The sequence below is a fragment of the Geotrypetes seraphini genome, chromosome 13, assembly GCF_902459505.1.
Source record: "Geotrypetes seraphini chromosome 13, aGeoSer1.1, whole genome shotgun sequence".
Lineage (NCBI taxonomy): Eukaryota > Metazoa > Chordata > Amphibia > Gymnophiona > Dermophiidae > Geotrypetes > Geotrypetes seraphini.
The window spans coordinates 66,435,221-66,461,654 of record NC_047096.1 but is presented as its reverse complement, the minus strand read 5'-3'; the positions used below and the strand labels follow the sequence as shown (position 1 = coordinate 66,461,654).

Genomic DNA, 26,434 nt, shown 5'->3' with positions numbered 1-26,434 from the left:
AATTTGTTCACTTTATTTTCCACTGGAGCCAATTGGGTTTCTTGTTCGGCTCCCTTATTTGTAATTTCATTGGAAAATTGACACAGCTTAACAACAGTGCCCTGTAATGAATTCTCTATTCTGTTCACTACTGTCCAGATATCTTGTAATGTAATAGTTTTATCGCCCACCTCAGGCCTATAAGTAGGCTCTGAGGCCATTGAAACAGGAGTCACCAAACAAGTTAGTTTTCCCATTAGTAAGCTTTTAGAGTCCAGCTCTTTTAATTGTGGAGAAGTAGAATCCAATCCTGTACTAAGGACGGAGTCGTCCTTCTCCAAAGAAATTAAAGCCGGTTGAGGTGGAGGCGTGGGTTCGCCTGAGGATAGAGAGGCAAATCGAGTTTGAGAGACATTCTTACCTTCAAGAGGTGACCCAGATAACATGCAAAGGTGGCGATCCATTGGACCAGTAACTGAAATAGTAGAGGAAACAATCTTCGCCTTCCTTTTGCCCATAATTACCTCCTAACTTCTTTCTGCTCCTTGCTCCTCACAGCTCCGAAGGGGCTCAAAAGGGGTGTGTCCTGCCCCTTTGGACACGCGACCACGGGCCGCGTTCACGGCTCACCAAGGTTTAAATCACTGGAGAGTGGACCTCTCCTCCTGAAGGCAGCAAATGCTGGGTGGTGGCTGCAGGGGTGCTTGACAAGGTTATAAACTCCGGGTTCAATCAGCCTTCTTAGAACCGCGGCTCACCAAGGTTTAAATCACTGGAGAGAGGACCTCGCCTCCCAAAGGCAGCAAATGCCGGGTGGTGGCTTCAGGAGTGCCTGACAAGGTTGTAAACTCCTCCAGGTTCAGTCAGCCCTCTCCCTTTTTTTTTAAATGGGTGCAGCTGTGCAACATACAACCGTGCTCTTCTTTAAAAAAAAAAAAAAAGCTGATTGTGGCTCTAGAGCTAGCAGGGAAAGCCTTAAATCAGCTGAGCCGGCAGCCACCATTCAGCCAACTCACTGATTGCAGCTCCAGAGCTGCCATCAGGTGGGCAGAGGGAAGGAGAATGGCCACTGTAGGCAGGAGAAGGAACTGTGCCTAGCCATTACTCTTTTGAGCAAGTTCCTCCCCCTCGTACCGGGGCACCAGGCACAATTCATCCCCCTTGTACCGGGGCTGATCTACATATAATTTGCATGCTATTCATGTTAAAATCACCTGGTCAAGAAAAATAGCTTCCACCATGTGTGTTTTGTTTTTCGGTTTTGTTTTTTTTTACCATGGTGTCGAAGCATTGTGCATCGGGGTCTAAGTTGGTTCTGAAACTGTCCTCTGCTACATGTTGATAATAGACTCGCCAAACGAACCATGCACTCTGGAGTAGAGAATGACAGGAGGAAAAAATTTGTCCTCGTCCCCGCGACCACTGCTCTGCCCCGTCCCCATCCCCGTAGGTTTGAGTGCCCGCCTGCTGGCAAGGATGCATCTGTAGTGAGCATTTTTCAGTGGGACAAGCTGATTCTTCAGGTCTCTGTGTTGAAGTTTGAGGACACCGTGCACTGTGGGACCCCTTGCTCTGGGGGATCCGCTCTACTTCCTGCTTTTTCCCTATGCATCAGGATATTCGGGATGATATGCTCGCTCAGTGGCAAGTGCCGGAGGCCTGCTCTATGGCCTGCCTGTATCCCATCCCAGAAGGGGATCGGGACAATGAAGTCTCCAGTGGTGGATGTGGTGATCTTGGCTATCTTGAAGCGCCATACTGTGCCTGTTGAGGGCGGTGCTGCCTTGAAGGACCCGGAGGAGCGTAAGTTGGAGTTCCTCCTTAAGCAGAGTTTTGATGTGGCAGCGATGGCAGTCCATGCAGCGATGTGTGGCGGGTGGAGGCTCGGGCGTGTTTTTGCTGGGCCGAGCAGATCCTTGACCATGAGTCTGATAGTTGAGAACTACATAGTAACATAGTAGATGACGGCAGATAAAGACCCAAATGGTCCATCCAGTCTGCCCAACCTGATTCAATTTAAATTTTAAATTTTTTCTTCTTAGCTATTTCTGGGCAAGAATCCAAAGCTTTACCCTGTACTGTGCTTGGGTTCCAACTGCCAAAATCTCTGTTAAGACTTACTCCAGCCCATCTATACCCTCCCAGCCATTGAAGCTCTCCCCAGCCCATCCTCCACCAAACGGCCATATACAGACACAGACCGTGCAAGTCTGCCCAGTACTGGCCTTAGTTCAATATTTAATCTTATTTTCTGATTCTAAATCCTCTATGTTCTTCCCACGCTTCTTTGAACTCAGTCAGTTTTACTCTCCACCACCTCTCTCGGGAGCGCATTCCAGGCATCCACTACCTTCTCCGTAAAGTAGAATTTCCTAACATTGCCCCTGAATCTACCACCCCTCAACCTCAAATTATGTCCTCTGGTTTTACCATTTTCCTTTCTCTGGAAAAGATTTTGTTCTACGTTAATACCCTTCAAGTATTTGAACGTCTGAATCATATCTCCCCTTTCCTCTAGGGCAGGGGTGCCCAACACGTCGATCACGATCGACAGGCCGCTCGCTCAGGCGACCCCAGTCGATCGCAGAGCGGGTTCCCTTCTCTTTTTTCCCCTCCTGACTGGCCTGCTCCTGAATTCTGCTGCTGCCTCCGCTGCTCAACATTTAAAAAAAAACAAACAAAAAACTGGCTTGGAGAATTTTTTGCTCCTGGAGCTAACGTGTGCTTGTACCGGCTTCCCTTCTCTTCCCTCTGAAACCGGAAGTTATATCCGGGGGGGGGGGGGGAAGAGAAGGGAAGCTGGCACGCACATGTTAGAGCCCCATTCGCGGGCTAAAGCGGGAGACAGGTCAGTGAAGCTTGCGATTTGCTCTTCTTGTTGCCAGGTCCTGCCTACTTTGTTTCCTCAAAGGCAGGACCAGGCAGCATTTTTCCCAATAGGTCGATCTTGGGCCGCCTTCCTCTCCCCGACGTCAATTTTGCCGTCGGAGAGGAAGTTCCGCTGGCCAGAACTTCCTCTCCGACGGCAGAATTGATGTCGGGGAGAGAAATGCTGGTGGGCCCGAAGCAAGGAGAGCTTGGCCGGCGGCGGGCGGCTTTGGGGGCCTGTTATCCGATGGCAGTGGCAGTGGCTTGGGGGAGGGCAGGGAGGGAGAAAGAGGGCAGGCAGGGAGACAGAAGGAAAGAAGAGAAACAGAAAAAAGAAAGGGGGCATGAAGAGAAAAAGAAAGAGAGGGCAGGGAGAGAAGAAGAAAACATTGGGGGGGGGGGGGAATGAGGTCAGGAGGAGAGAAAGCATACAGGCTAAAGTAAGGGAGGAAAGATTGGATGCACAGTCAGAAGAAGAAAGTGCAACCAGAGACTCATGAAATCACCAGACAAGGTAGGAAAAATGATTTTATTTTAAATTTAGTGATCAAAATGTGTCTGAATTTATATCTACTCTCTATATTTTACAATATGGTCCCCTTTTACTAAACCGCAATAGAGGTTTTTAGCGCAGGGAGCCTATGAGCGTCGAGAGCAGCGCTGGGCATTCAGCGCAACTCCCTGCGCTAAAAACTGCTATCGTGGTTTAGTAAAAAGGGAGGGGGTGGGTATTTGTCTATTTTTGTATGGTTGTTACTGAGGTGAAAGTGCATAGAGTCATCTGCTTTGACCTCTTTGAAAAAACCCCGGAATAGGAATGATAATTAACAATTCTATGCGTACAGTGTGCGTTGTGTTTTTTTTAAATTTTATTATTGGTAGATCATTTTGACTTGGTCATTTTAAAAGTAGCTCGCAAGCCCAAAAAGTGTGGGCACCCCTGCTCTAGGGTATACATATTCAGGGCTTCCAGTCTCTCCTCATACGTCTTCTGGCGCAAGCCTCCTATCATTTTCGTCACCCTCCTCTGGACCGCCTCAAGTCTTCTTACGTCCTTCGCCAGATACGGTCTCCAAAATTGAACACAATACTCCAAGTGGGGCCTTACCAATGACCTGTACAGGGGCATGAACACCTTCTACTGACTACGTCTCTCTTTATACAGCCCAGCATCCTTCTGGCAGCAGCCATTGCCTTGTCACACTGTTTTTTCACCTTTTGATCTTCGGACACTATCACCCCAAGGTCCCTCTCCCCGTCCGTGCATATCAGCTTCTCTCCTCCCAGCATATACGGTTCCTTCCTATTATTAATCCCCAAATGCATTACTCTGCATTTCTTTGCATTGAATTTTATTTGCCAGGCATTAGACCATTCCTCTAACTTTTGCAGATCCTTTTTCCACTTCCTCTTCGGTGTCCACTCTGTTACAAATCTTGGTATCATCTGCAAAAAGGCACACTTTCCTTCTAACCCTTCAGCAATGTCACTCACAAACATATTGAACAGGATTGGCCCCAGCACCGATCCCTGAGGGACTCCACTACTCACCTTTCCTTCTTTCGAGGACTTCCATTAACCACCACCCTCTGGCGTCTGTCCGACAGCCAGTTTCTGACCCAGTTCACCACTTTGGGTCCTAACTTCAGCCCTTCAAGTTTGTTCAACAGCCTCCTATGAGGAACTGTATCAAAGGCTTTGCTGAAATCCAAGTAAATTACATCTAGCATATGTCCTCGATCCAGCTCTCTGGTCACCCAATCAAAAAATTCAATCAGGTTCGTTTGGCACGATTTACCTTTTGTAAAGCCATGTTGCCTCGGATCCTGTAACCCATTAGATTCAAGGAAGTACACTATCCTTTCTTTCAGCAAAACTTCCATTATTTTTCCAACAACTGAAGTGAGGCTCACCGGCCTGTAGTTTCCTGCTTCATCCCTGTGACCACTTTTATGAATAGGGACCACATCCGCTCTCCTCCAATCCCCAGGAATCACTTCCGTCTCCAGAGATTTGTTGAACAAGTCTTTAATAGGACTCGCCAGAACCTCTCTGAGCTCCCTTAGTATCCTGAGATGGATCCTGTCTGGTCCCATCGCTTTGTCCACCTTCAGTTTTTCAAGTTGCTCATAAACACCCTCCTCCATGAACGGAGCAGAATCTACTCCATTTTCTCGTGTAACTTTGCTAGACAATCTCGGCCCTTCTCCAGGATTTTCTTCTGTGAACACAGAACAGAAGTATTTGTTTAGCACATTCGCTTTCTCCTCATCACTTTCCACATATTGGTTCCCAGCATCTTTTAGCCTAGCAATTCCATTTTTTTTTTTTTAAATTCTTTATTCGTTTTTAATCTTTCATCAAGTGTACAGAAATCATAATAAACACTATTAATTAGATCACTTGAACATCTTATCATTGTATCTTATAAATATAAATGCAACCCTCCCTCCACCCTCCCTCTAAGCCCATTATTCATTATAAGATCATAAACCCTCCCATTAAACCCTTCCCCTCTTTCTTCACTAAGTGGTGTATAATTATTAGAAAAATGGCATTTAATCATGACAAAAAGATGTTAATGGCTCCCATATTTTTATAAAACTTTTATACTTTCCATTATCCCAGGACAAGCAGGCAGGTATTCTCACTAGTGGGTGATGTCATCCGACAGAGCCCCGATACGGACATCTTGCAAGCATGTCTTGCTTGAAGAAACTCAGAAGTTTCGAGATGCCCGCACCGCGCATGCGCCAGTGCCTTCCCGCCCGATGTACCGGGCGTGTCTCCTCAGTTCTTTTCTTTCCGCGGAGCTGAGAAGTTTCACTTCATTCTGCGCTGACTGAATTTCAGTAAAATTTGCCTTCTTTGTACCGCGTGATTTGTTTATTAGTTTATTTCTATTTAATTTTGTATTTCTTTTCAAAAAAAAAAAAAAAAAGTTAAAATTATTTCTTCCGGCGGTTCGGCCGGGCCGGCCTCGTGGCTTAGGCCCAGCGCCTTCGACCTTGCGGCGACGATTTTCCGGCCTATGTCCCGGCCAATCACCGGTTTTAAAAAGTGCAGCAAGTGCCAGCGTGCGATTTCGTTGACGGACCCGCATTGACGCTGTCTTCAGTGTCTTGGTCCAGAACACATACCGAAATTGTGCCGGCCTTGTTCCACGCTTACTGCGCGCTCGTTTAAACGGCGCTGCTTGCTCTGGGAGTCGATGTTTAAGATGGAGACTGCTAAGGAGCCGTCTGCTTCCACTTCTATTGATGTTTTGCCGGTCCGTGCGAAACCTGCATCGACGACCCCTGCATCTGGCCTTGTGAAGCCGGCATCGTTCACACCGACTTCAGCCTCGAATTCGACACCGGTGCCTGTCCCCGTCTCCTCGGCTCAGGTACCGCCTTCCACTGTCCCTCCGGTGGTCATCAAAGTGCCTAAAGCTAGCAAGCAGAAGCACTTGGCCACAAAGGAGCGCGAAGACCGTGCTGGAGGACCCCCTTTCGGTGCGGATCCCTCCATATCGGCTTCGCTGCGATCCCTGCTGGAAGCTCAGTTTGTCGAGCTTATGCAGTCTATGGGACCCCGGCTTATCGCCTCCATTCAGGGTGACCTCCCAGTCCCGGTCCCGGGGGGCGGCCCGCCCCCTCCCCCTCCTCCTCGTCGTTCGATCTCACTGCTCGACGAGGAGGATCGGCGGAGGGCGGCTGGAGCCTCGAGGCGGGCTTCCTTTAGTGATATGCCGCCTTTGGAGCCCATCACGCCTCCTCGCCATCAGAGTACTATGCCAGCCCCTGATAATCGGAGTCCTGGGCATACCGCTTCGCAGGAAGAGTTCTTCCGCACTCCATACCAGGCCTGGGTGGCATTGCGTGAGTCCGCATCTTTGCCACATCTACGATCCACTGCATCTAGTCCCATCCATTCAGTGGAAGCTTCGGGGGACCGTGCGATGCATAGGAGGTCTCGTTCTCCATCCCGACACCGGGAGGGGCATCGATCTCGACACTCGTCTCGACACTCCTCGCGTCATTCGGAGGTGTCTCCGCAAAAGAAGATGCAGCGTATGGGATACTCCTCGTCGGATATATCCCCGCCTGAGGGACCGGAGAAAGAAGAACCATCTACCTCCTATTCTCCTTGCCGCTCCCAGCTCTCTCTGGACCCGGAGGCTTCCACTTCTTCTAGTCCGTCTCGCCGGCCGGCGCTAGCGGACCAACTGTCCTTTTCTTCCTTCCTCCGACAAATGGCGGATGACTTGGATGTAACTTTGGACACTGGTTCTCGATATTCCAAGGAGTATCTGGACACCATGCACTTACCTCACCCTCCGGCGGAGTCGCTCCGGCTTCCTCTGCATAAACTGCTTGACCAGACTTTCATGCGCTGTTTTGAAACTCCATATTCCCTCCCTGCAGTTCCCAGCAAGTTGGATGCTCGATACCGCATCGTCCACCATAAGGGGTTTGAGGGGGCGCAACTCTCTCATCAGTCCCTCCTGGTCGATCAGTCCCTCAAACGATCTCACCCCTCCCAGGTTTATGCCTCAGTACCACCGGGCCGAGAAGGGAGGACGATGGATAAGTTTGGTAGACGTATCTACCAGAACTCTATGATGGCGACTCGAGTACTCAATTACAATTTCTTCTTCTCTTCATACTTGGACTTCTTCTTGCCGGTACTCCGCAAGTTCATCCCTTTTATCGATGCTCAGGCTCGATTCGAGTTTGAAGAGGTGGTGGCGACCCTTTCCCAGTTATGCCTCCAGTTGATGCAATCCTCCTACGATGCCTTCGAGCTCTTGGCACGGGCTGCTGCCTGTTCGGTGGCCATGCGTCGTCTGGCATGGCTTCGTACGATTGATATGGATCCGAACCTCCAAGACAGGCTTGCCAATGTGCCTTGGTCGGGGGCGGATCTGTTTGATGAGTCTATCGAGACTGTTACTAAAAAGCTTTCGGATCATGAGAAGTCCTTCCAGTCTATCCTACGACCTAAACCCAAGCCTCAATAGTCTCGTCCCATTAGGCCGCCTTTGATTTACCAGCGGCGTTATCAGCCGAGGCAAGCTCCTCCTGCGAGACAACCTGCGAAGAGACAGCCTCCTCAGAAGCCTCAGCAGAAGCCTCAGATGCCAGCTGCACCCAAGGCTACTCAGCCTTTTTGACTCTCTTCCAGGGAGCATAACCGACCTCGTTCTGTCTCCCCCCGTTTTTCCCATTGGGGGTCGTCTCCATCATTTTTGTCATCGATGGGAGACCATCACCACGGACCTTTGGGTCCTTACCATCATAAGAGAAGGATACTCTCTTCGTTTCCAACGGGTCCCCCCGGACCACCCGCCAAGAGAGTATCCTTCAAACTTGACGCAGACCGCTCTTCTCCTTCAGGAGGCTCAGGCTCTGCTTCGGCTTCGGGCCGTCGAGCCGGTTCCATTAGATCAGCAAAACCAGGGGTTTTACTCCCGGTACTTCCTCGTTCCGAAGAAGACGGGCGATCTGCGTCCCATTTTGGACCTTCGAGTCCTCAACAAGTTTTTGGTCAAGGAGCGGTTCCGCATGCTGACCCTTGCTTCTCTCTACCCCCTCCTCGAGCAGAACGATTGGTTATGCTCTCTGGATCTCAAGGAGGCCTACACTCACATCCCTATTCATCCGGCCTCCCGCAAGTTCCTCAGATTTCGGGTTGGACATCTACATCTGCAGTATCGAGTGCTTCCATTCGGCCTCTCCTCGTCTCCCAGAGTCTTCACGAAGTGTCTGGTGGTGGTGGCCGCTGCACTCCGGAACATGGGTCTTCAGGTGTTTCTATACCTCGACGACTGGCTCATCAAGGGCCCGTCAGCTCCAGAGGTCATTTCGGCGACCTTGACTACCATTTGGTTCCTGCAAAGCTTGGGCTTCGAGATCAACTTTCCCAAGTCACATCTTCAGCCCACCCAGTCTCTCCCCTTTATCGGGGCGGTCCTGGATACCACTCAACTTCGAGCATTCCTTCCCCCTCAACGCATGAATGCTCTCCTTCTACTCTGCCAGTCGGTGTCTTCTCGCCAATCCATCTCAGCGAGACACATGATGGTCCTCTTAGGCCACATGGCATCTACAGTTCATGTGACGCCTTTTGCCAGACTACATCTCCGAATTCCTCAATGGACCCTGGCATCTCAGTGGACTCAGGTGTCCGACCCGTTGTCCCGTCACATTGTGGTCACTCCTGCTCTACGGCAGTCTCTTCTCTGGTGGATGACCTCTTCGAATCTATCCAGAGGTTTGCTGTTTCACTCTCCTCCCCACCAGAAAGTTCTCACGACCGATTCTTCGAACTATGCCTGGGGGGCTCATCTGGATGGTCTTCGCACTCAGGGGTTCTGGACCAGTGCGGAACGACTCCATCAAATCAATCTTCTGGAGCTCAGAGCCATCTTCAATGCTCTCCAAGCTTTTCAACATCTGCTTCACGACATGGTGATTCTTATTCGCACAGACAATCAGGTCGCCATGTATTATGTCAACAAACAAGGGGGCACGGGCTCGGCCCCTCTTTGCCAGGAAGCTCTTCGAGTCTGGGATTGGGCTGTTCGCCACAACGCCTTCCTCAAAGCTGTCTACATTCAGGGGAAGGACAACGTCTTGGCAGACAAATTGAGTCGTCTTCTCCAGCCTCACGAATGGACTCTCCATTCCAACCCCCTTCATCAGATCTTTGCACAGTGGGGAACGCCTCTGATAGACCTCTTTGCCGCCCCCCACAACTTCAAACTGCCTCAGTTTTGCTCCAGGATCTACACTCCTCATCGCCTCGAGGCAGATGCCTTTCTACTGGATTGGGGGAATCGCTTCCTGTATGCGTTTCCTCCGTTTCCTCTCACTCAAAAGACTCTAGTCAAGTTGAGATCAGACCATGCCACCATGATTCTGATTGCTCCTCGGTGGCCCAGACAACCTTGGTACTCCCTTCTACTTCAACTCAGCAGCAGGGAGCCAGTACTTCTTCCAGTGTTTCCTTCACTTCTTACTCAACAGCAAGGTTCATTACTTCATCCCAACCTGCAGTCCCTCCACCTGACAGCTTGGTTCCTTTCAACATAACTCCTCACCAGTTTTCTCAAGCAGTGAGGGAGGTCTTGGAGGCTTCCAGGAAGCCTGCTACTCGACAATGCTATTCCCAAAAATGGACTAGATTTTCTTCCTGGTGTATTTCCAATGCCACGGAACCTCAACGAGCTTCCCTATCTGCTGTGTTGGACTATCTTCTACACCTGTCTCAGTCTGGTCTCAAGTCTACCTCAATACGAGTCCACCTGAGTGCTATTGCGGCTTTTCATCAGCCTCTACAGGGGAAACCTTTGTCTGCTCATCCTGTGGTTTCTAAGTTTATGAAAGGACTTTTTCATGTCAACCCTCCTATCAAACCTCCTCCTGTGGTTTGGGATCTCAATGTTGTCCTGTCTCATGTCATGAAGCCTCCGTTTGAACCTCTCAACAAGGCTCCACTTAAGTATCTCACCTGGAAGGTGGTTTTTCTGGTGGCCCTCACGTCTGCTCGCAGGGTCAGTGAGCTTCAGGCCCTAGTGGCGGATCCACCATTCACAGTATTCCATCATGACAAGGTGGTTCTTCGTACTCATCCAAAATTCTTGCCTAGAGTGGTCTCTGAATTTCACCTCAACCAATCCATCGTGCTTCCAGTGTTCTTTCCAAAGCCTCATTCTCACCCTGGAGAATCTGCTTTACACACTCTGGACTGTAAACGTGCTTTAGCTTTCTACTTGGATCGTACAAAGCTACACAGAACTGCTCCTCAACTTTTCGTCTCCTTTGATCCAAACAAGTTGGGACGACCTGTATCGAAGCGCACAATCTCCAACTGGATGGCGGCTTGTATCTCTTCCTGCTATGCCCAGGCTGGATTATCCCTTCCCTGTAAGGTCACAGCCCATAAGGTCAGAGCAATGGCAGCCTCTGTAGCCTTCCTCAGATCGACACCGATCGAGGAGATTTGTAAGGCTGCCACTTGGTCCTCAGTTCATACATTCACCTCTCATTATTGTCTGAATACTTTCTCCAGACGGGATTGACAGTTTGGCCAAACAGTGTTACAAAATTTGTTCTCTTAAGTTGCCAACTCTCCCACCATCCCATTGGGGTTAGCTTGGAGGTCACCCACTAGTGAGAATACCTGCCTGCTTGTCCTGGGATAAAGCAATGTTACTTACCGTAACAGTTGTTATCCAGGGACAGCAGGCAGCTATTCTCACATCCCACCCACCTCCCCTGGGTTGGCTTCTCAGGCTAGCTACCTGAACTGAGGAGACACGCCCGGTACATCGGGCGGGAAGGCACTGGTGCATGCGCGGTGCGGGCATCTCGAAACTTCTGAGTTTCTTCAAGCAAGACATGCTTGCAAGCAGTGTTCCCGCTAAGCTGCGCTGGGGTGCGCGGGCGCACAAAATATTACCTCGCAGCGCACATGTTTCTCCTCACAGCGCACACAGTGTAGAGCACAGTTCTTCAACCGCCGGTCCGCAAACAAAATCTTGCCGGTCCGCGAAGGATTCGGTCCCCGCCGCAACGAAAGGCCGGCGTCAGCTGACTTGCAACTTCCTGTTGCAGTCGCTGTGCCGGGACTCCTGCCTTCGCCGGGACTCCTGCCTTCCACCGCGTTTGCCTCCTGCCTTGTCTCCGCACCTCCAGACCAGCAGCGGCAGCTGTGTATGCTTTTAACTTCGGCACAGAGCTGCCCCTAATCAATAGTTTAGCGCGGTTTCATAAGGCAGCCTCGGGGCCTTTGCTAGGCCGGCCCACATCGCATCATCGAAGCGGGCCGGCTATCAAAGGCCCCGAGGCTGCCTCATGAAACCGCGCTAAACTATTGATTAGGGGCAGCTCTGTGCCGAAGTTAAAAGCGATAGCGAGGAACTCCAGAGCGACTTGTATCAGTTAGAGAAATGGGCAGATCAATGGCAGATGAAGTTCAACGTGGAGAAATGCAAAGTAATGCATTTAGGTAGTAAGAATAAGGAATACGAGTATAGAATGTCAGGCGCAACTCTGGGTAAGAGCGAACAAGAAAAGGACCTGGGTGTACTGATAGATAGGACCCTGAAGCCGTCGGCACAATGCGCGGCAGCGGCAAAGAAAGCAAACAGAATGTTAGGCATGATAAAGAAAGGAATCACGAGTAGATCGGAGAAAGTCATAATACCGCTTTATAGAGCAATGGTCAGACCACACTTGGAATACTGTGTCCAACATTGGTCTCCCAACCTAAAGAAGGATATAAAACTGTTAGAGAGGGTGCAGAGACGAGCAACGAAGTTAATAAGAGGTATGGAGAACTTGGATTATGAGGAACGACTCAAGAAACTAGGACTGTTCTCCCTTGAGAAGAGAAGGCTGCGAGGGGACATGATCGAGACGTTCAAAATGCTGAAAGGCATCGATAAAATAGAGCAAGAAAATAAATTATTTACATTGTCCAACGCGACACGGACAAGAGGACATGGTTTGAAGCTAAGGGGGGACAAGTCCAGGACAAATGTCAGGAAGTTCTGTTTTACGCAGCGAGTGTTAGACGCCTGGAATGCTCTCCCAAAGGAGGTTATCAAGGAATCCACTGTGCTGGGATTCAAAGGCAAATTAGATGCACATCTCCTTATGAGAGGCATAGAGGGATATGGGTGACTAAAACTACATCAGGTGTATACCTGACTGGGCCTCCACGTGTGCGGATCGCCGGACTTGATGGACCATGGGTCTGATCCGGAGATGGCAGTTCTTATGTTCTTATGTTCTTATGTTTCCATATGCAGGCAGTATTTCAGAAAAAGCTAAAGTCTTTACAAAAAGTTTCACTCCCTCACCAAGCTCCCGAAAAGCTTTCTGTGCTGCAAGTGTGGAGTTGTTGGCCAGGTCATTTGTTCCCAGATGGATAACAATATCAGTGTTAAAATCCTTAGTTTCTTCCTTAATTATAGTCTGTATTTGCCTGGAACTCCTGGTAGCTGAGGAACCTGGAAGACATTTCACTATTTTGGTCTCCTCACCTTGTGTTCCAAGGTTAATGCCTCTGATGATGGAATCCCCCAACAGTAATAGTTTTCTGTTTTTGGCCTTTTTATTTGTGCTTAGGGTACGCTTGCTCTCTTGAGTTACCTTCATTGGTTCCAGTCCCACCTCCCTTCTGTTTTCTAGTAGAAGAGGAAGTTGCCAAAATTGAGATGTGCTTCTTATCTTTCTGATGACTTATATGACATTTTGTGAGCTTCTGCCAAGGCTATGGCTCTTGGAGTGGCGGCCCGCCATATCTTGTGGCTTCATGCATGGTCGGCGAACGCAGCGTCCAAAGCTAGGTTAACAAAATTTCCCTTTAAGGGGTCTTTCTTGTTTGATGAGGATTTGGATCAGCTGGTTCAGACCTTAACTGATTCTAAAGTACCTCGCTTGCCTGAGGATAGGGCGTGATTTTCACTGTTTCTGCCCTGGTCGTGGGGCCTCTTCTTTTCCATCTCCTGGGCTTGCCCGAAGCCGGTACTTTCAGTACATGCAGTCCTTTCAAGGGGACCGTCGGGGGGCTGGGAATGCCCCTGCTCGGTCCCCAGCAGCCCGTCCTGCACAATGACTCCTTGCCAGCGCCTGCTTTGGTTCCGGTGGGCACCCGGCTGTGTGACTTTTACCCAAAGTGGACAAAGATCACGTCAGATCAGTAGGTTCTAGAGGTGATGTTCTGGAGTTTGCCCGGAACTTACCAGACCATTTTCTAGCTTCTCTTTCTCAGGTGGCGTGGAAGCAGCAGACCTTTCGCCAGACCCTCCAGAGATTGCTAGATTTCAAAGTAGTGGTTCCTGTCCCCCATCAGGTGTGTTGCACCGGCAGGTACACTTCTCCCTCGGTATTCGCGGGGGTTGGATACAGAGCCGGGGTTCTAAGTCATTACGTGCTAGATCCCGGACTGTGAAGTCTGAAAAATAGCAAATAAGCTTTCGGCTGGCTCAGACCTACCTCCGCCTCATTCCGGACCTTCCCACCTCCCTCCTAGCATCCCAAACCTTACCTGGTGGTCTAGTGGGCTTTCGGGGCAGGAGCCTTCTTCCTACGCTACTGCCCCGTGCAGATCACTAATAGCAAATGGCTGCCGTGAGTTCCCGTAGTCTCTCGAGACTATGACGGGAAATACTCACAACCATTTTCTATGAGTGATCTGCACAGGGCAGAAGTGTAGGAAGATGGCTCCTGCCCCAAAAGCCCGCTAGACCACCAAGTAAGGTCCGGGATGCTGGGAGGGAGGTGGGGAAGGTCCGGAATTAGCTTTTTTTTTTTTAAAAAAAAAAATTAAAAATTAAAAATCGTGAATAACGGATTCCGCTGATACTGAAACTGCGGATTCAGAAGGAGAAGTGTACTTGATTTACTTTGTGGTGCCCAAGAAAAAGGGGACCTTTCGGCCCATCTTAGATTTGAAATGGGTCAACAGGACTCTAAAGGTTCCTTCTTTCTGGATGGAAACTCTGAGGTCGGTCATTCTGGTGATTCAGCTGTGGGAGTATCTCCCCTTTGTATGTTCCAACAGCATTTGGGTATGTTAGTTATTACTCCTGTTTGGAGTATTGTTTATTTCTGTTTCCAGTTCTTAGTTCTACTTGGATCTTCGGCAGACTTATTAGAATAGGGGAGGTCTCTCTTATGTACTATTCCATAGTTTTGTTTTCAGTCTCCACCTGCTGGTCATGATGAGATATATACCCACTCATAAATATTCATCTCTACCGGTCTGGAGAAGCTAAAAGAAAGTAAATTAGCAAGTAAGAACCTAATTTCTCCTTCGCTCCCTATGCACCATTTCTCCATCTCCTCCACCTCATGTCCATTTCTCTCTCTCTCATCACTCTCACTCCTCCTGTAACAATCTTCCTTTCTTCCCTCCCCCCCAACCCCACTCACAGCTAATATGTTCTCTCCCCATCCACGATCTCACCCTCCCCTCCAGTGTGTAGCATCTTTCCTTTCCCTCCCCTTCTGCCAGGTCCAGCAGCACCTCTTCTCCCTTCTCTTTCCCTGCCCCCTGTCCAGCATCACCTCTTCCTCTCCCCAAGTCCAGCAGTATCCCTTCCCTTCCCTTTCCTTCCTCCCTTGCCAAGCAGTACTTCTCTACTCTAGCGGCAGCTCATTGTGCTGTTAACTTGGCCACAGAGCTGCTGCGAAGATTAATTTAGACGTGGTTTTTATCAACAGCCTCGGGGTCTTTGCTAGGCCAGCCCATTACAATGATGTGACTTCCTTTTTCGAAAGTGGAAGTCACATCATTGAAATGGGCCAGCCTAGCAAAGGCCCCAAGTCTGTTGATGAAAACCACGTCTAAATTAATCCTCGCGACAGCTCTGTGACCAAGTTAAAAGTGCCCTGAGCTGCCGCTGCTGTTGCAGGGGTGCAGAGAAGACGCGGAAGGCAGGAGTTCAGGGAGATACTCGGCAAGAGGCAAGTCAGCTGGCCGGTGCTTCTCTTTCTCCTCTGTGAGCCGTGGCACACTTGGAATCTCAGGAGGTACACTAGTGCACAGTTTTTCAACCGCCAGTCCGCGGACCGGTGTCGGTCCGCAGGAAATTTTTGCCGGTCTGCGCAGGGCCGGCAAGATTGACTCACTTCAACTTCCTGCCGGTCCGTGCAGGGCCGGCAAGATCAACATGTGAAGCGTGCGCTGAGCCGGAGAGATCTTGGGGAGCCTCCGACAGTGGCTTTCTCCCCTCTCTGCAGCTCTCCTTTACTTCCCAGCGCAGCGATTCATGAAGCCAGCCTCGGGGCTTTTGCTGAGTCGCGGCTGCCTCTGATGATGCAACTTCCTCTTTCCTCAGAGGCGGCGTGACCCAACAAAGGACCCGAGGCTGCCTTCGTTAATCGCTGCGCTGGGAAGTAAGAAGAGCTGCTGGGAGGGGAGAAAACCACTATCAGAGTCTGGGAAGCTGCTGGGCAGGGGAAAAAAGGGACAGCTGCTACTGGAGAGGGAGAAGGAGAGATGCTGCTGGGAGGGGAGGAGGGAAATGAATCTGGGAAGCTGCTGGGCAAGGAAAAAAAGGGACAGCTGCTACTGGAGAGGGAGAAGGAGAGATGCTTCTGGGAGGGGAGGAGGGAAAGGAATCTGGGAAGCTGCTGGGCAAGGAAAAAAGGGACAGCTGCTACTGGAGAGGGAGAAGGAGAGATGCTTCTGGGAGGCGAGGAAGGAAAGGAATCTGGGAAGCTGCTGGGCAAGGAAAAAAAGGGACAGCTGCTACTGGAGAGGGAGAAGGAGAGATGCTTCTGGGAGGGGAGGAGGGAAAGGAATCTGGGAAGCTGCTGGACAAGGAAAAAAGGGACAGCTGCTACTGGAGAGGGAGAAGGAAAGATGCTTCTGGGAGGGGAGGAGGGAAAGGAATCTGGGAAGCTGCTGGGCAAGGAAAAAAAGGGACAGCTGCTACTGGGAGGGAGAAGGAGAGATGCTTCTGGGAGGGGAGGAGGGAAAGGAATCTGGGAAGCTGCTGGGCAAGAAAAAAAAGGGACAGCTGCTACTGGAGAGGGAGAAGGAGAGATGCTTCTGGGAGGGGAGGAGGGAAAGGAATCTGGGAAGCTGCTGGGCAAGGAAAAAAAAGGAACAGCTGCTACTGGAGAGGGAGAAGGAGAGATGCTGCTGGGAGGGGAGGGAAGAGAATTACTGCTGGACAGAAGGAGGAGGGAAGGGAGAATGAAAAAAGGAAGGAAACAGCTGGCAGAGAGATTAGAGGAGGGGAAGGGGAGACACAGGCATGAGAAAGTAGAGAGATTGATGATAGGAAGGGGTCAGCAGAAAAATAAGCAGAGAGGGACAACGATGATAGATCTGGTGTAGGAGAGATAAAAATGAAGAGAGCAGTGAAGCTGGAATGAATCATGTAAAAAGGAGAGAGGGGGGGGCACAAGCTGGATGGAAAGGGGAGAGGGGCATAGGAAGAAGACAGATACCATATGGAAGGGTGAGAGGACAGACAGTGGATGGAAGGGGCAGATGCTGGATTGAAGAGACAGAGAGGGCAGACGCTGGAAGGAAGAGATTGAAAAGAAGATTGAAAGCAGAAACCAGAGATGACAAAAGGTAGAAAAAAATAATTTTATTTCTATTTTGTGATTAGAATATATCAGATTTGAAATATATATCCTGCTAGAGCTGGTGTTAGACATAACTGGGGACTGCAAAGCCCAGGCAGTGCTTCTTTAGCTTCCAGCTGGCTTAGGGCGCTCTCTGACCAGGGGGCAGTTGCCCTAGTTGCACTCCCCTAAAACTATTCCTGTCATGTGTGACTGCAGTATTCTGTTAGCATGATATTTCTGTGTAGCATTCTGTAATAATTTGGCTTGTTCAGTTTTCTTGATAGTAGAGGGGATATATGTGAAGGGGAGGGGAGACAGGGGTTTTGTTGATCCTGCTCTGAATTATTTGTATTTATAAAATGACAATTGTACAGAATATTGTTTCTTTTTATACTTTAATAAAATACATTCACTATAAAATCATAACTGAGGCTTGTGTGGATGGGATCAGATGATTTGTGGGGACCGAGCTCGCGGAGATGGGGCGGAAACGGGGTTTTTAAATTTTAGTCCTAGTAGTTTGCCGGTCCACAAAATAATTCTTTTTTTTCTGCCGGTCCACGGGTGTAAAAAGGTTGAAGAACACTGCACTAGTGTGCAACGGCATACATTTTGCGATACACTGCTCTAGGGTATGCATATTCAGGGCTTCCAGTCTCTTCTTATACATCTTTTGGTGCAAACCGCCTATCATTTTTGTTACCCTCCTCTGGACTGCTTCAAGTCTTATGTCCTTCTCCAGATACGGTCTCCAAAACTGAACACAATACTACAAGTGGGGCCTCACCAATGACCTGTACAGGGGCATCAACACCTTCTTCTGGTTACGCCTCTCTTTATACAGCCCAACATCCTTCTGGCAGCAGCCACCACCTTGTCACACTGTTTTTTTTGCCTTTAGATCTTCAGACACTATTACCCCAAGGTCCCTCTCCCCATCTGGGCATATCAGCCTCTCACCTCCCAGCACATACGGTTTCTTCCGATTAATCCCCAAATCTGACCTGGAACTCAATAGGTAAAGGCAGAATAGAAAACTTGATTAACATCGTGGGGGGGGGGGGGGGGTAGAGCACACTTTGAATGGAGCCCCAACATTGCCATTTAGCACTTACAATAACAAAAAGGCCCTCTTAACTTATACACTGAGTTAACAGGACACTGGTCTGAATGTTAGCCAGTGCTGAATTTAACATCTGGATCCATGTCGTGTGTGTCCCTGCATTTGAATATCTGAGGTTAGTTAAGCCCTTGGGCTTTCAGGCTGAATATTAACATCCATTAAAATTTAGGAGATGACTGACTAGGTTAAGGACCTGAATCCTTTGCTTGTTAGTAGCAGTGTCTTGCTCCAGCTACTCTAAATATACAAAGAAAGTGGACGATTTGATACCTGAGCCCCTCTTATCTGTACCTTTTCAGGCCTTTAGTAGAAAGCAAATTGATGACCGGAAGGAATGGCTGACTAATTTCATGGATGACCGAAGGCAAAGGAGGATGCATGGCCTACCAGAGGTGAGGGGAGCAGAGCAGTTTCCTTTATGAACTAAATTCCAAAGTTCTTCTACACATAATATATTATTCTTTAATACTTGGGGGTGTGGGGAAAAGGGCACTAGGGAACTGGAAAGGATTGGATCCAGGTATACTTTAGATAATGTATAATGAAGATGGGACAGATAATTGATGGGTTAAAACATTTATTTAAAGTATTTATGTTCCACATATCCCAATTAAGACATACTTGTACATTCATATAAAAACAAAACAGACAAATTATTAGAAATATACAAAACAATCATCTGCTGACAACAATATTCAAACATTTGTTATCAAAATAACAAACCTGTTAGCCTTAAACTTGCCAATTGCAATGCAACCCAATAATTACTCCACTTTCTGCAGGAATATCTGTATGGAAAAGCCACAAAGAATCTGACATTCAACGATTTTATCAATAAGGAGCTGATTCTGTTCTCAAATTCTGACAATGAGCGTTCAATCCCATCCCTGGTCGACGGTAAGCCTCTTGGGGTGGGGGCATGTTAATGAGCAAGGCATGTTAATGAGCATTCTGTAGTGCCTTTTAGACTGGTATAGTCCTTACGAATGGGTATTATACCTCACTATGACCAGCAGGTGGAGACTGAGACAAAAACTTGTTGTAGTATATTAGCTGAGGCTCCGTCTAGAAATCCAATCTATCTCAGTCTCCAGCAGGTGGTAAGACTAATTATCCCAGGACAAGCAGGCAGCATATTCTCACAAATGGGTGACGTCACCGACGGAGTCCTGATACGGACCACTTTAAAAATGCATCGCCACTTTAAGTCTTTAGAAAGTTCGCGATAGCCCGAACCGCGCATGCGCGAGTGCCTTCCCACCCAACGTAGGGCACACGGTCCATCAGTTAAGATAAGACAGCTAAGAAGCCAACCCGAGGAGGTGGGTGAGATGTGAGAATATCTGCCTGCTGTCCCTGGATAACCCCTGTTAAGGGAAAGTAACTGCTTTATCCCAGGACAAGAAGGCAGCATATTCTTACGAATGGGTGACCTCCAAGCTAACAGAAATGGGATGGTGGGAGTGTTGGCCTTAGGAAAATAAATTTTGTAATACAGATTGGCCGAAGTGCCCATCCCGTCTGGAGAAATACTCCAGACAGTAGTGAGATGTGAAGTTATCCCAGGACAAGCAGGCAGCATATTCTTAACGCATGGGTGACGTCACCGACAGAGCCCCAGTACGGACCTTTTTAACTAGAAAGTTCTAGTTGGCCGCACCGTGCATGCGCGAGTGCCTTCCCGCCCGACGGAGGAGAGCGTGGTCCCCAGTTTCTTCATTTCCGCGGAGCGAAGAAGACGCGTGTTTTTTCAACGGCCGTTGAAACTACCTTTTTTGCCTTCCCGCTCGCAAATTTTCCTGTTATTTTCTTTTCTTACCTTCGGGTTCCTTTTTATTTTCCTAAAAAAAAAATAAAAATTTTTACTTTCTTTTTTCTCCCTTTTCGAACCAGCCCCGGCGGGGCCTGTTGCCACTATACAGGCCTCCGGGTTTGATTTTGCGGAGGCCGTATTTCCATTCATGCCCCCGCAGCCAGGTTTTAAGAAGTGCCAGCGGTGTGCACGCCCGATCTCCCTCACTGACCCACACAATTGGTGCTTGCAGTGTTTGGGTCCTGAGCATCGGGCGGACTCCTGCACCCGCTGTGCCACTCTTAAAAAACGAACACTTAAGAATCGCCAGATCCAGCAGAACATCCTATTCGGCACTGGGTCTGCGATGGAATCCACTGCATCGACGGCGGTACCGCCAAAATCGACACCCACTACTTCGATGACGCCCGATCCGACATCGGCGCCGCTGGCGCCAGGTAAGCCGGCTAAGAAGCCTTCCTCTTCCCTCGAGCGCCCGCCAGCCACAGTGGCGGCACCGACCTTACCGGCTTCACGCCGGCCCCGGAAACGCTCCGCCCCAATCTCGGTGAGTGCCTCGTCATCGGCCTCCTCATCGCCGGGGCGTGGAGCGGCACCTATGGAACGAAACAGAAGAAAGCGGTTCCGGTGCCACCCCTGGATGACCGCATCGCGGCCATCCTCCAAACGCAATTACAGGAACAGCTGCAGCATCAACTCCAGCACCTGTTACCCACTATCCTGGCACCGCTCCTTTCGGTACCAGACCGGCCCGAGCCCCGCACCGAACAACCGGTATCCACCCCATCGGTGCCACTTAATACGTCCATGCCAATTCTCTCGGCTGAACAACTCCGTGCCCATCCTGTAGTTCACTCACATACCACTACAGATCCGCCTCGGGACCGGGCGGGGCACCATTCTTCCCGAGACCGGGACCGACACCGATCTTCCTCTCCCGGTACCGTTTCGGTGCGCTTGGGCAAGTCTCTATCTAAGACCCACCATACCGAGCCTTCCACCCCGGTTTCTCGGCATGCGCACCCGGAGGTCCGGGACCCGGACTTATGGGAAGAATCCCCTCCCGGTACCGAGGAGGATGTCTCCTCATCGGACGAGGAACCCTCAGCTCCCGATACCACTTCCAAACCTGAGCAATCCTCGTTCTCCAAGTTCCTCAGGGAGATGTCAGCGGCTTTGTCTCTCCCTCTAGAGTCAGACTCCAAAAAATCCCAAGCCTTTCTGGAGGCCCTGGATTTTGAACAACCACCTAAGGAGTTCCTCAAGTTACCCGTACATGACATACTACGGGAAACCTTTTATAAAAACTGGGAGAACCCTCTTACAGTCCCCGGGGCCCCCCGTAAGTTAGATAGCCTTTACCGGGTTATCCCGATCCCGGGGTTTGACAAACCTCAATTGCCCCATGAGTCTCTCCTTGTTGAGTCCACCTTGAAGAAGACTCAGGGCTCCAGTGTTTATGCCTCCACCCCTCCTGGCAGAGAGGGCAAAACTATGGACAAATTTGGCAAAAGGCTCTATCAGAATGCCATGCTGGCCAACAGGGCGAACAATTACACGTTCCACTTCTCATTTTACATGAAACACCTGGTCCAACAGCTGTCTGCCCTTCAAAAATATATTCCAGAGAGAAAGATTCCACTTTTCCAGCAACAAATTTCCAGTCTCCTTCAACTGAGGAAATTTATGGTACGCTCTATCTACGATTCTTTTGAGCTGACCTCTCGTGCCTCTGCCATTGCTGTTGCCATGCGCCGCCTGGCTTGGCTGAGAGTATCTGATTTGGACATCAACCACCAAGACAGTCTAGCCAACGCTCCCTATCTTGGGGATGAACTTTTTGGGGAGTCCCTGGATTCCACCACCCAGAAACTCTCGGCCCATGAGACCAGATGGGACACCCTGGTTAAACCCAAGAAAAAGACTCCACCTGCTCGACCTTACAGGCCACAGTCCTCATATCAACGCAGGTTCTCAGCCAGACCGCTCAATCCGCCTTCACAACAACCTAGGCGGCCCCGTCAGCAACAACACCACAACCCAGGCTCGTTCTCAGTCCAACCAACCTGCCAAGCCTCTTCCACCTTCCAAACCCTCTCAGCCCTTTTGACTCTTCTCTCCAGGGCATAGCCAGTCTCCCGCCTTCATTGCCTCTTCCTCAACCAATCGGAGGCTGTCTCCACATCTTCCTCAACCGTTGGGAGGTCATCACATCGGATCAGTGGGTCCTCAACATCATTCGCCACGGCTACTCTCTCAACTTCCAGACTCTCCCACCAGACAATCCTCCCGTAGAGTCTGCTTCTCACTCCTCCCAAACCTCCCTCCTCCTGAGGGAGGTCCAATCCCTCCTTCTTCTCAATGCCATCGAAGAGGTGCCTCCGGACCAAAGGGGTCAGGGATTCTACTCCCGCTACTTCCTGGTTCCCAAGAAGACTGGAGACCTCCGTCCCATTCTCGATCTCAGGGACCTCAACAAGTGTCTAGTCAAGGAGAAGTTCCGAATGCTCTCCCTGGCCACGCTTTACCCTCTTCTCTCTCAGCACGACTGGCTATGTTCCCTGGACCTCAAAGAGGCCTACACTCACATCCCAATCAATCCGACTTCACGTCACTACCTACGATTTCAGATACAGCACCGTCACTATCAGTACAAAGTGCTACCTTTTGGCCTCGCTTCATCGCCCAGGGTGTTCACCAAGTGCCTTATTGTGGTGGCGGCCTTCCTCAGGTCTCACAACCTCCAGGTGTTCCCCTACTTGGACGATTGGTTGGTGAAAGCACCTACGTCTCCACAGCTTCTGTTCTACTGATAATTGTATTTCTTTCCTGCATTGCACAAAGGCTTTGTTTGAATCATTCTCTTTTATATGGAAGGAAGATGGATTAAAATATTTAGGAATTTGGATTAAAAACACGCTGGAGGACACAATGAAAGAGAATGAAAAATTTTTGTTAAAGAAGGTTATAGAAATGTGTGAGAAATGGAATCCTTTACATCTTTCTTGGTGGGGGAGAGTGCAAACAATCAAAATGATTATATTGCCTGTGGTTTGTTATCAAATGAGTATGATACCAGTTTTTTTTTTTTTTTTTTTAAAGGGTCCTTTTATAAAAAATTAAATCGTATTCTTACAAAATGTATTTGGCTAGGTAAAATGTCTAGAATTGCTTTAGTATCTTTACAAAAAAACAATTACGGAGGGTGGGGTAAATTTTCCAAATTTTTATAGGTATCATCAAGCCTATATTTTACAACAGGGTATTTATTGGGTCCTTCCAGAGCTCATGGAAGATACTCCAGATTGGCTATGGTTGGAATGGCGACTTATGTTCCCTTTACGCTTATGTAATGTTCTCAGTATTAAGATGCCTAGAGTATATAAAGAGAATAGAATATTAATAGATACATGGAAAACATTATGCTTTGTTAGTAATTTAACACCTGTACCAGTCAATAAATCAAATGATCTGGCTAAACTCCAAGATTCGAATTGGTGGGTTTAAAGTCTTTTGGAAGCATTGGATTATTGCAGGTATACGGATTTTAGGTGATGTCATTTCAAATGGTAAACTGCTTAAATATGGCCTTAATAATTCATAAAGTTTTAGATGGTTGCAGCTGAAGCAGGCTATTCAGGAGGGGTTCCCTGAATGGAAAAATCTTAATAATCAGTATAGTTTGAAATTCTTGTGCTTTCAAGCAGACTTCCTTGGACACCAGGCCGCACAGTAGTATAAATTTATATCTGGATATATGAATAAAAAACCAAAGACGAGTCTTAAAGACATTTGGAGCATTGAGATTAAGCATCATATTAATGCGTCTCAGTGGCCATGAATTTGGTCTTGGAGAATGAGATGTACAGTGTCCGCATCTATGAGACAAACTTGGTTCTTTTTGTTGCATAGAGCATTTTGGACCCCAGTTTGATTACAAAAGTTAGATAGCTCTAAGTCTAATAGATGCTGGCACTGTAATCTTGAAGCAGGGACTATAAATCATTTATTATTCTATTGTCCCTTTATTAAGGTATTTTAGAAATCAATTTGGCCCCAAATTATTTGTTTTTTGGAGAATCATGTGGCATTATCCTATGATACGATTTTATTTGATATGTCAATGAAAACAAAGCCAAATTTCATCAAAGAATAATAAACTTTTAATGATAATGACAGGAGTCGCCATACAACAGATCACAAGTACAGTGGAACCTTGGTTTACGAGCATAATTCGTTCCAGAAGCATGCTCGTAAATCAAGTTACTCGTATATCAAAGCGAGTTTCTCCATAGGCATGAATGGAAACTCGCTTTGATTCGTTCTACCTCCAACTCCCCCCCCCCTCCCCGAGTCTACCGGCGCTGCTCTATCACCCCCTCCCCCCCGCTCTAACCGGAATCTCGCAACACCCCCCCCCCCCCGCGAACGCCCCCCTTGCAAGAACCGCATCGCACCCCCATACTGAAAGCGGCATCCGCCCGCCCTTCCTCCCAAACATGCTCCTTGCCCCATCTGCCGATTGTGTGACTGAAAGAAATCACCCGCCTCTTGCCTGTGCTGGGCCTTGAGCATCTGCGCATGCTCTCGTTCTCTCTGAGAATAAGGGATGCGATGCCGGTTAGAGCAGGGGGATGGTGCTCATGTAACAGAACATATTCGGTTTGCTAGACAAAAGTTTGCTAAGTGTTTTGCTCGTCTTGCAAAACACTCGCAAACCGGGTTACTTGCAAACCGTGGTTCCACTGTAATTTGAAAAATTGGAACTGACTTAATTATAATTTCTGGTGGAATTCAATATGTCATATTTACAAAATGGAGAGAATAGCAGTGCAAAAAGGCAATTTTAATAAATTTAATGAGATATGGTGGCCGTTGACAAAATATTGCAATGAATAGACACCATTTTATATTATAAGTAAAATTTAAGATAGAAGGGATGGGAGGGGGGAATTTGAATTTATTAAATGATTAGATCACTATGAAGGATTATTGATGTGATATATTTGATTGAATGTAAGACTGAAAGGGAGGGAGGGATGGGATATAATTTTTGTCTATTAGTTTCATAAATGATAGAATTTCAATGATGTATTTACTGACAAATGTTTAATATATATGTATTTGTTGTAAGATGAAAAATGAATAAAGAATTAAAAAAATAAATAAATAAACATTATCATTTTATACAAATAATAATAAGAAAAGAGAAAAGGAAAATCCAAAATTTTACAGACATTGAAGGATATTCCTTACATTACCCTTTTATCCCAGGACAAGCAGGCAGGTATTCTCACAAGTGGGTGACGTGATCCAACGGAGCCCTGATGCGGACGTCTCACAAGCAGTCTTGCTTGAAGAAACTTGAAGTTTCGAGTCGCCCGCACCGCGCATGCGTGAGTGCCTTCCCGCCCAGTGAAGGGCGCGTCTCCTCAGTTCTTACTTTTCCGCGGAGCCGAGAAGTCCGTCTTCGACTCTCTGCGTGAAGTATTTTCACTTGTGCCTTCTAAAGTTCGCGGTTTTGGGTTCTTTTTCTCTTAATCGCTGATTTTCGTTGTACTTTTCTTGTTTTTCAAAACAAAAAATTTTTCTTCCATCCGTTCGACCGGGCAGGCCACGTGGCCGCAGCCCCGCGGCTTTGATCTTGCGGCGGAACTTTTCCGGCCTATGTCCCGGCCTGCTACCGGTTTTAAAAAGTGTTCCAAGTTCCAGCGCGCGATTTCACTGACGGACCCTCATCGACGCTGTCTTCGGTGTCTCGGGCCTCAACACCTCCCGAGATTGTGCCGGCCTTGCTCAACACTTACAGCCCGTGCTTTCAAGTGTCGTTGCATCTTGTGGGAGCAGCTTTTCAGCATGGAGTCTTCGATGGAGCTTTCGTCATCGAAGGGTGCTTCACCATCTACCTCACCCGAGGCTCTCCAGGCTTCTACGTCTTCTACTCCAAGCCTCATCAAACCTGCCTCGTTTGTACCGGCTCCGTCTTTGACGCAGGCTGCGGTGCCTTCCTCTGTCTCTTCAGGTCAGATAGCGCAGCAGCCCATTCTCTCAGTAGTGCTTAAAGTGCCCAAGGCTTCTAAGTCCAAGCACTCTCACACTGCCTCGCTCCCTTCCATGCAACATCTGTCCTCTCTTTGCCCCTTCCACCCAGCCTCTGTCCTCTCTCTCTCTACCCCTTCCATCTACTGTCCACCCTCTCTCTACCCCTTCCATCTACTGTCCACCCTCTCTCTGCCCCTTGCATTCTCTGTCCACCCTCTCTGCCCTTTCCATCCAGTGTCCGCCCTTTTTCTGTTCTAAATGGCATCTTCCCTCTTTCTATGTCCCTTCAATAAACTGTATATCCTGTGCCCTTTCTCTCCTTTGTACATGATTCATTTCAGTTTCACCCCTCCCCTATGCTCTGGCATCTCTCTATTCTCCTTTCCTTCCTTTCTTCCCACTCCACCCCATGGTCTGGCATCTCTATCTCCTTCCCTTCTCTTCCCCATGCCCTAGCATCTCCCTCCTCCCCCATATGCGCTGACATCTCTCCCCCCCCCCATGGTCTGGTAGCTCCTTTCCTTT

General features: G+C 48.7%; 1 protein-coding gene across 3 annotated transcripts in view; it reads left to right on the top strand.

Annotated features, from left to right (window-relative positions):
• Positions 1 to 26,434, top strand: part of TOP2A (DNA topoisomerase II alpha) — a 276,538-nt gene that overhangs the window by 136,019 nt on the left and 114,085 nt on the right. For all 3 annotated transcript variants that reach the window (XM_033918323.1, XM_033918324.1, XM_033918322.1), the window contains exons 17-18: positions 18,354 to 18,446; positions 18,837 to 18,951. In XM_033918323.1, coding sequence (XP_033774214.1) covers positions 18,354 to 18,446; positions 18,837 to 18,951 — 208 coding nt within the window. The remainder of the gene's footprint in view (positions 1 to 18,353; positions 18,447 to 18,836; positions 18,952 to 26,434) is intronic.